The 10,569-nt window shown below is 36.7% G+C and overlaps 1 protein-coding gene and 1 pseudogene across 4 annotated transcripts in view; one reads left to right on the top strand and one right to left on the bottom strand.

Moving 5' to 3' along the window:
• Positions 1 to 475: 475 nt before the first annotated feature.
• Positions 476 to 10,569, bottom strand: part of LOC111327946 (uncharacterized) — a 14,841-nt gene continuing 4,747 nt past the window's right edge. For 2 of the 3 annotated variants that reach the window (XM_088762939.1, XM_022932272.2), the window contains 4 exons: positions 10,164 to 10,295; positions 9,488 to 9,598; positions 8,360 to 8,859; positions 4,862 to 7,604 (listed from right to left, as the gene is read on the bottom strand). In XM_088762939.1, the coding sequence (XP_088619065.1) occupies positions 7,374 to 7,604; positions 8,360 to 8,859; positions 9,488 to 9,598; positions 10,164 to 10,295 (974 nt within the window). In that variant the 3' untranslated portion in view covers positions 4,862 to 7,373. Of the gene's footprint in view, positions 1,351 to 4,861; positions 7,605 to 8,359; positions 8,860 to 9,487; positions 9,599 to 10,163; positions 10,296 to 10,569 lie in introns of those variants that run through there. The other variant, XM_088762941.1, reaches the window with a different exon arrangement.
• Positions 1,347 to 5,868, top strand: LOC148728125 (uncharacterized; annotated as a pseudogene). Its single transcript, XR_016002401.1, has 5 exons — positions 1,347 to 2,412; positions 2,890 to 2,960; positions 3,469 to 3,585; positions 4,258 to 4,357; positions 4,889 to 5,868. The product of XR_016002401.1 is annotated as an uncharacterized LOC148728125 (transcript).

Below are 10,569 nucleotides of genomic sequence, written 5' to 3'. Positions count from 1 at the left end.
AAAAAGAAGTGTGCTTGAACTAAATTTGCAATAGCTATAAACTGAAGCTAAACTCAAGTATTTGTTCCTGACAAAATTCCATGCAAGTGTGACGTAAATTTGACATTTGCTTTACATTTACCTTGCTCATTGAGCAAAGCTGTTCATTTGCTATAAATTTGCATTGGGATCTAACAAAAAAAGAAATAAAAACCCTTATTTAGTGGCCATTTGCCAGTTCCCTGAGGGTGGCCCATTTACTGGGTTCAACTGTATTCAGAATAAAATTTAATGTAAATGAAACTGGAATTAAATGTGATTGATCTATTTACCTTTGCTAGAAATCTGAGGGAAATAATAATTCAGGCCACAGGCCTGCCAATCATCCACTTAGAGGCTGATTACATGAGTCAGGCTGGCCTGCCCACATAATGCCATCCTAGCAAAGAGTGAACTCGGCTCATGTAATCCACCCTTACTAAAACAACTAATCGGACAAACAAAAGTGGCAGGCCTCTGCCTACCACAGACATAACATTTTATTTTCATAAACACTGCGAACATATATTGCACAAAACTAACAAATTATTTTGACTTCGGCCGAACAAATTGTCTACAATATAAATAATGTGTTCTATAGCTCATGCCTCCAAAAATCAAGTCACAATAAATCCTAAGAAACTGTCATTTACAATTAAACTGAATAAATAGCTTTATTAATCAAAAGCATTGGTATGCAATTAAAGAATGGGTAAAAGAAAGACTTCTGTCACTTGAAAGCACTGATTTACAAGATGTGCCACTTTTTCACCTGCCAACTTACAAAATGCCATCGAGAAAGCTTTCTACACCCATGTTACTGTCACAATAAATGGGAATTTCAGAGAAATAATTCAAACAATAAAAATGAATACGTAATAGTTTGTGTTTCCAGCACTCTATAAAGGCAACAAAAAATAACTGTCTGTATCAAGCATTACTATAATGAGGTTAGCACTTTTGGTTATTCTCTGTAGTTGGTCTTTTTCTTTCTTTTTTTTTTTTTTTGTATATGTATTGTGAAATTTTTATTTTCATGGATCAGTGTAAATTTTGTTTCATATATACAAACAATGTTATTTGTGGAAATCTCCCTATGAAGCTGACAGACAGTATTGATTTTACAGAAATACATATTAATCTGTTGACTTCGTCCAAAGCTTCAATTCATACAGGGTGACAATTTTACATACACATTGGCAGTACAACAAAAGCACTGACTGACAAGATGTGCCATCTCATCATCTGCCAACCTATGATGTGCCATCGAGAAAGCTTTCAGTGCCCTTGTGGGAAAAAGTCATGGCAGGAAAAGAGCAGATTCCTCACTCCCTGAAAAAAAAAAATACAGAACCTAAGAAACAGTGAACAGCTTCAAATATTTAAGCTAATAGCGCTATCTACTGCGAGGATCGTGCATCATACGTATCTAATACCGCAGTTCAAAATATATAAACTTCATATATTTCATTGTATCTGATTTATCACTTTCACGGGTTTATTACGAATCGACTTAACGGCCTGCTCCCAGTTGGCTTGTTAGCTCAATTGGTAGAGCGCTGCACTAGTATCGCAGAGGTCAGTGGTTCGAGTCCCGTACAGGCCTCATTTTTTCAGGTGTGATTTTCGCTATTGCTTAAATTAGCGCTATCTACTGCGAGGATCGTGCATCATACGTAAATTTCCTTTGTTACAAGATATCCTTGACCTACACACGGCTACATTTTCAGATATATTTTTAACTAACCCTTTTGAAACTTTGGTATCGGTATGAAGCTGTTTACTTGAACAAGTAAAGTTCGAACGTGTAGTTCGTGTTTTCCCGCCTTTCTGTTTCCTTGCTTCCAATTACACTCGAGTCTTCATTTGTACTGGCCAGCGTTAGCTAGGCACAGTACGATAAACATCACAACGAGGCAATATGTCAACAGGAGGTCGTTGTTTGGTTTTAGAAATATTAATTCGCGCGCTTTTTTGAACCTCAATATTCCGTTTGACTACTTTGTTAACAAAGCATCACAAAGCATCCGAGAGAAGCACTTGTAGTGTGGTTATTTTACCGTTAATTCGTAGTTAAAGCAAGTAAGAAAAGAATATGGCGGAAAGACGATTGCACGATCAAAACCATGATGTGGTTCCAGCGGCGAAAAAAGGAATAAAGTGTCCGACGATTGCATTGTGCTGCTGGAGGAGTTGATCCGGAGCAATCACGCTCTGGCGAGCGAAAATGTAAAGCTTCGGCAGCAGCAAGAGCGCAGCAACAAAGAAAACTCTGAAGCGCTTCAGCGGATCGAGGGCCGTCTTCAAACTGTTGATAATAATGCAGCCAACGTCCGTCGGCGCCAAAACAGAAGACAAAGGCGAACGACGGTAGTAGTTCCACCGGCTTGTCGAGTGAGTTAAAAAAACATAACTGATAAGCATGAATAATGTGATTTGTGTTCATAATTTGCTTGAATCAGTTCTGTTTCGTGGAAGATTTTCTTTTATGTTGAGTAGATGTTTGCCGCGCGAATTATATGCATAATTAACTTAATTATTTCGGCGGTAATCATTTGACATGATTAGATGTGGTTACATTTACTTGATAATCCTTTACCATAAACAGGTCTACCAGAAAAGTTTTTTTCCTCCCTTTTGTTTCAACGAGAATTATCTAGTATGAAAATTCATTTAATCATTTTTTCTCTTGGACCCTTTTGACCTTGCCTGTTTTATTCACATAGATGGGTAAGGTTAATTTTTAATTGTGCTTGTGTCGATTGCTCTACATCATCTAGCCTTCAAACAACCAGGGTTTTTAAAAAGCGTGAGAGTAGAAATAGGACATACTTGACAAACCGATTGTTGAATTTTTTTTCATTCTTTTAGAGAACTGTGAGGAGAATGTACAAACTCCTTTTGAAAAAAGATGACTTTAGTGGTTTCTATCTTGACGAAGAGTGAGTAATATGATTTTAGATTCAGAGATATTTTACTTTATCTTGATTGAGCGAGGAAATCCGAGTCTAAGCTGCTGCTTGAAATATTGAGATGTTATGTGAACACCTTATGGTGGTTACAGTCGAACCTCGATTATCCGGACTTTTTGATTATCCGGACTTTTTCTCTGGTCCCGTTTTTTTTATGATTATTAATGAGCTTTGATCTTCCAAACTTTATGAGGTAAAAAAATTCAGAGATTATGTCTAAATTCAGGAAAAGTGCGTTTAAAACATTGCCTCCTCCGCTTTCAAAAGATCGAGCACTCGGAGAGTCATCGAAGCAGATTTTTATCTTCATCTCTTTTGTTTACATTATTGTCTCATTAATATTCATATTTTCGATTATCCTGACTGATTACCTAAGTCCCAACAGGTCCGGATAATCGAGGTTTCACTGTACTTTTGTCTTAGTGTTAATGTTGTTACTACAGAATACCATGCTTAATTGTATTTGTTTTTGTCTTAGAATAAATTCTGACAGCAACGAGATCCTTTTTGAGCGGACAATAGAGCAGGCAATACATCAACAAGGAGGACCTGAAAAGTGTCCTTGGACAAAAGAAGTCATAGAAGGTAGCTACCAATAATCATAGCACATGCATTTCACTTTTATTGGGGTGTCATTACATTTTGTGGGTGAGCATAAGGATTTTGCACTCAAGCATATTGATGCATATCTCCTTTATAACAACTTGAGTTTTATTGAAGGCCTTGGCTTGAAAACATCCAGGCAAAATTTTGCTCAAAGTTGGTCGATTTGTCTATTGTCCAGCCCTTAATGATACCCCTGCTTTTAGTCTCTACCATCAATTCGTGTCTTTTACCACTTTCCCCTCAACATAAATGTCATCATAAAACTAGCATTCAGTAACACAGTTAGATACCCTGAAACCTCTAATGAGCACCTTCATTACATGGTCAAATTTAGGATGGGGGGGAGGTGCATTTTATAGTTTTTCCTAACTTACATATTCACTTTCCCAAATGTTACAGAAATTTAAATATGTTGCAAACTGAAATTTTCAGGTTTATTTCTTGTCTCTAGATCTGAGACACTTCAGTGTGGATCCTCAAAAAAGCATACTTTACACCTTAGCAATGAATCACTAAGGACATACTAACTTGGCAGATATTCTAAGGTGGCCTGCCATAAATTATTATAAATTTGAACATTGTCATTAATTTATGTGGGAATCTTTTTACAATCAGCTTCTCATGGCATTTTCATAATCATTTCTTTAAACAGCTGCTTTACAAATACATTTCAAATATGTGTGAAAACACAGAAACTGAAGAGTGGTAACCACTATGAGGCTCATAAACAAAAAACCTGGAAGAGTGGTCTCCAAAGAGAGGTATTTATTGGCTAGGATACTATTTTGAACATTTTACTTTTCATATACCCTGCTGTTCACAAATGATGGGGTCCGACAGATGTTCAATGTTACCAGACTGAGTACACCCTCAAGTACACTTGATCAATGGGAGGGAAGCTATTTCCCATTGAATGTCTTTATTTTGGCACTTCAAAATTGGATGGCTTTGAATATAGACACATCTAAGGGACTATGTTCTTATTAGAGAAATTGTTAAATAAGTGAGGTGTTCTGGTCTGTATCTAGAGCCTCCCAAGAAAATCTTTGTAAAATAAATTTGAAAAATATTAAAATGTGATGTGAGATAAATGATAGTTTGTATGCACCATTTGATGGAAAAAAAAAAAAGGACAAAGAGACCCTATATTATAACATGCTTAAGAATTCCATTCTTACAATGGGTACACACATATATATATATCAAGAGAAATTAGTGATTTGGATCATATTTTTCATTTGAAGTCCTATAACACCCTTCTCATGCCTGTTTAATTTTTTTATTTTTTTTAGAAGTTAATGAGACAAACTACAGCCCTGGAGCTGGTCAACTGGGCCAACCAGCATGAAAAGGGGAGAGCAGCAGAGGTTCTTGTCATGGAGGCAATGAGCAGTGAGGAAAGCTGCTACGAGGATGACAATGGAAATACCTCAAAAGTAACAAAATACTCTGTGCATCACCTTCAGTGGGAAAGTAGGAGAATGAAAAAAATTGAAAAGAAACTTGAAAAGGCTTATAAGAAAAAGCTCACTTCAAGAGCTAAAGAGAGAATCCGTCCAGGGTTTATGGGCAACCTTTTCTGAGATGCCCACCTACTGAAAATTTTCCAGAGTGGGCAATAATACAGTGAGAAAATTGTTTTACTAATCAATGAAATCGAAAATGTACAAAATATCAAGCCAAGTCTAGAATGAGGTTATTTTGCATGCCTGCATGAGGCTTCTTTTTCATTGAATAATTATGGTCTCATCTAAAGTGAGTGATCGTGAATTCTTCAATGTTAATAAATTTCCTCCACATGAGATACTTTTTTATATATAGATGTACACATCATTTTTGTATATCAAAGTTTCAGCTGCATTTTAGAGTAAGAGAACTGTTTTCTATCACTTGTTTACTAAAAGAAATTAAGGTATATGATCATATTTAATAAGTATTACAGTTGTAATAATGTAGCAAATAACTGAGAGTTATTGCAAATTTAAGTCGATTAAGAAAATTTTTCTGAATTTTAGATTGATAGGTTGAACTTATATTTTTTATTGTTAGACAAGTATCATTTCAAATCACATTTCTTAGTAGCTGGATTTGAGAGTACAATTTGTGAATCAATATCTTTTTGTGTAGTTTGTTACTACAGCTAGTTATATAATTTGTGTATTTGTCATACTTTTATAGTGGTAAATATTCTATTACCTGCTTGACGAAGATTATATTATACATTGACAAAAGTGAAACAATTTTAATAAAGTATGTCAATCAGTAATTCAAACATTTGGACATCTCTTTTTTTAATTATGTATGGGGCTCGACTGGGATATCCTCAGCTTCATTGTAGGTTTATGTTATCTCAGGGGAACAAATGAGTTTTGAACGAAACTATTTCATCACTGCAATTTCAAACACTTTGTTATTACTTGAATGTGTGATGCTTCTTTTTCTATCAATTGTAAGGTTGCCCAAAATATCATAAGTTATTGGGATATAAATGAGGGTGTGATTAAGCAAATCAAAAGTCAGTTGAAAGTGAAACCTGCAGCCTTTAGAGGTGCTTAAAGGTCACTTAATGATGAATGTTAACAAAACTTGAAATTTAAGAGAATCAGAAAGTACAACTAAAGATGAATTACAACAAAACCTGTAACTTTAAGCAGTACTTAAAGGGAAACAAAAGATTGAAGAAACCTTTAAGATGCATTTACAAGTGGAAGTTTTGGTTGACTAAAGTTGACTTTACAAGAATTAAGAGGATTCCTAAATTCAATTAAATGGTTATTTAGGTTTCCTTTCATGTGATCTTAAAGTGTTCATGAAATGCTTATTTAGGTTTGCTTTCATGTGACCTTAAAGTGTTAACTAAATGGTTCATAAGGACACTTTAATTGACTTCGGAAAGTTCAATTAAAGATACATTTCAGAACTTTCGTATGTCACCTAAAGATGACTTAAATACTTCTAATGTTAACCTTTAAGTTACCTTTAAGGAAACTTAATTTAGTTATTTCATCCTGTGACATTGCCGGGCCTCTGAATTAAAGAGAAATACAATTCCAAACCTTTTAATAAGTAATTCTGAACGTATTTTCATCTTTGCAAATAAACCAAGTCAGTTCCAGTCAGGAAAAATCAAAAGTCTAAAACAAAGATGGCTACCTTCGAACTAAACATTTGTGTGTGGGTATTTGATAAAACTACAAAATATTCATAATCTTTGCGTACCGTCCTCCGAAAACATCTTTTAAATCTACAATATTAAAACTCGAATTAGGCATTAAAAAAACAGCAGCATCAAGAATAAGAAAAGCACTGCCTACGAATGAAGCATTCCTGCGTGAGTATTTGATAAAACTACAAAATATTTATAATCTTTGCGTACCGTCCTCTGTGACATCTTTTAAATCAACAATATTAAAACTCAAATTAAGCCTCAAAAAAGAAAAAAACAGCATCAACATGAATAAGAAAAATATCGCACGTAGTGCTTAAATACTAATTAATCCAATTAATTTCTTTGGATTGTTCCATAACCCGAAAACTTTAGAAAGGCAGGTAAAGTGCCAGCAATCTTTTGAACAGCTGACGTTTTTCGGGTGTTAACCTTGGGTGGAGGCAAATCACTTGGCGCCGATCAATACTATCTACCTTCTAGGGAGGTCGGTGGAGGCAAATCACTATGCGTCAGTCAATAATATTTACTCTCCGGGGAGGGCTAACGCCGAACCGTCAGCTTTTCAGAATTTGCTTCGGCGGATTGTTCTCGTTCATCCCCAAGGTTTTTCACACTTCTCTGTTTGTGTTATTGACTGTTGTCCACCTAGGACTGAAGTATTCGAGAAGAATGTGTTCCACAGGCTTGAACACCAAGTTCTTGTAATGGACGGCGTCGTAAGGATCCAAGCTGTTGTCGGTTCCATTTGGAAAAGACGCACTAATTGGGTACACATCAAGTACCTCAAAACCAGCTTGACACATGGCCCAGGTAGAGTAAGCGTTGTACAGTTGTACCCGCTAGAAGGCGTTAATTTAAATAGAAAAATTTGAAAAGAATCTTCAAGTTATCTGGCAATACTTCCTAATAGTTTTATTTTCATTGGTCTACATTCTGTGGAAGAAAGCAACACAACGGACAAACGACTGTGCATGTACGGAAGTTGAAACAGCTAAGAAGCGGCCAAAAATTGTATCATTGACCTTTAGATAGTTAAAAAAGCTGGTCATTCATGATCATGATTTTTTAATAACGTGCGGCGGTCTGAGCAAAATGATGAATCAATAGAATACCTGCAACTGAATAAACTTCGTGTTCGAAAGAGTCAGTGTTCCCTTTTCCCTTCTTTTGCGTCATGGGGTTTATTTTTTGTCGTGGAAACTCGATCCATTTGCGCATGCTCAACCTTTGATCGCTGTGTTGCACGGTTGCACGAAACATAATTCGACTTTGAATGAATTCAGGTGAACAATTCCTGGTATGCCAACAACAAGCAACGGATCCCCGCTGGACTGTTTCCACGCGTGCACACGTTTCTATCGACTATATCCATCTTTTCATGGAATAAGTGTACACAAACACAAAAGATCGCGCGTGGTCTGGGTGCTACTGACAAAAAACAATAGCACTGTTGTTTTCGTTGGTCTTAAACTTGTGCCGGCTTTTCCAATTATTCGACTTACGTAATCACATATTTCCCATGGATCTCTGATAGAAACTATTACATTAAGCATTACAAAAATACCACAACGGACAACAATGTGGATTTACGTACCTGACGAGTTAAAAATCTTCGCTTATGATGATGGGGAGATCTTAATCTTTCCCGGTGGATGGCGGAGGTTGTCTTCCAAATAACTTTCCCTTGGAACTTAAGTTCTTCTTTTCCGTCCTTGTTGGTCTTAGTCTCTTTAAACAAATCCACTATTCCGTCGACAACCTCGCGGTATGTTGTGAAGTTTGTGGAAGTCATAAAATGCAGACCATGATTTAGAAGAATGACACTTTTCTTGTTGTTCATCTGTGGCAAATACATTACTTTTGCAATGGCGTCCACCACTCGGGTTACATTTATTGCTAGGAAATTTCTTTGTTGCATTTCCACAGTAGCATTTTCAATTGGATAGATCCAGTTGTACGAGAAACTGCAACCGCGGAAAACTGTATTACACAGCGGCGTTCGGCTGATAGAGCGGTAAAACCGACCCGCATTTGAATCTCCATAAATCCACAATAGGCCTTCTCGGTTCCTTGAAGAACGTGTCGTCCACAAACCTGAAGAAATTAAAAGAACAAGCCGTTTTACAATAAGCTATTTCCGAGACGTCTAAGGCATGCGCATTTGTTTTTAAGACCAGAAGAAATGGGAGATCTTTGATGTGAAAATGCCTTTTATTCTGGAGTAAATAAAAGTAATGTTCACGTGCAAGATCGGCTTTGCATTTGGTTTTATTTTGAGGAATTTTGAAACTCGCTCTATAATTAAGGAACAATGTTTTCACTTTAACTCTACCTGTTTTGCAGCCTGTTTCCTCAAAGCTAAGATCTCTTTTAAACTAAGGGTAGAAAGCCGTAGTTAAGTCTTCAGCGATTAAAGATTAGCAGCTGGTAAGCAAATTTGATCGGACTGTTAGAAAGAATGCAGTCTCGGAAAACATGCGAGTTTCACGTATGCCTTTCGGTGACGCCTCTCTTGGTGTATTGACCACTTTCATAAATGGCTGCCAGATTAATATTCTTATGTTTAAATTCAAATTAGCCCTTTTGGCCTCGCTTGAGATAATGTATTCTTTTGAATTTTGTACTGGAGAACGAGGCCAGAAGGGCTAATTTGAATTTAAACAAAAGAATATTAATCCGGCAGCCATTTATGAAAGTGGTCTATACTAACGACTTGCGCTACCTTCCACATGTGCCTTCCAGGTTCCATTAGACCAGCGGCCAAAGCCATCCCATAAGAGCTTGCAATCCTCGCTGCAAGATGGAGAATTGCCAAATCCATAACTGAGAAATTCTGAAAGTGTAAACTGACGTTAGGCTTTGTTCAGAATGCTAAAAGATCGGTTATTGAGTATTGAGATATTCCAAATGAGTGTTGTTCACAGCTGAATACATGTTAAAAATATGCTAAAAATCTTTAATCGATAGCAGGTTCTCTCCCCCCCCACCCTCCTGCTACGGTCACCCCTGCTCCACTGCCGATGACGACACCCAATCAGAAGAAGGAAAATATCACAGACAGCCAATGAGAACTCGAGCGGTCGGAAGCGCGGGAAAACCCGGGTGACCAAGTTACGATATCGATTACGTTAATTTAAAACTAATTGAATCAGAAAATGACACGAGTTTTTTGGATCTATCACATTGGGAAGAGGAGCAGAGCCAAAGCGATTCCTGATTTCTTTCCACGCTCAATCGAAGTTTGCTCCACTCAGCTAACTGCGCGTAATCCAGTTTATGAATCACCCATGTGTGGTTTAACCCTATCAAAGATATCCCAATGAAATTTAAACCTGGATTCGTGCCAATTCCCTCTCGGAATAACTCTGCGCTGACCTAGATGATGTGTGGAGCGTTACCTTCATATCTAGTCGGACCAACCGGTGACGGCACTTCTATGGTCAGCGGTATTCCTTCCCAAAGAGGAATTTGTAAATAGACGTAAGGTTCCATTAGGGTACCATGTGGTTGGCCGTTTCCATGGATATTTCCTGATGAACAGAGAAAGGAAGAAACCGCGCAAAATTTTAAAGGATGACATACAAAAAAATCTCTTTCGCAGAAAATAAGCATATAGAATATGTTAAAAGAAATCTGAAAAGGGAAACTAGAAGGAGGAAAAGGAAAGAAACACAAAGCTTATTTGATTACAGTATCCTCTTGATTTACAATTTCATTTGGAGCATTATCAAAAATTTATACAGTTTTAATACACCGTGACTTACAAACTTATGTGGCTGTTTATAACTCATGTAATAATCTTGG

Source organism: Stylophora pistillata, chromosome 6, assembly GCF_964205215.1.
Source record: "Stylophora pistillata chromosome 6, jaStyPist1.2, whole genome shotgun sequence".
NCBI lineage: Eukaryota > Metazoa > Cnidaria > Anthozoa > Scleractinia > Pocilloporidae > Stylophora > Stylophora pistillata.
The sequence above is the reverse complement of the archived record's forward strand: the minus strand, read 5'-3'. Positions and strand labels throughout refer to the sequence as shown.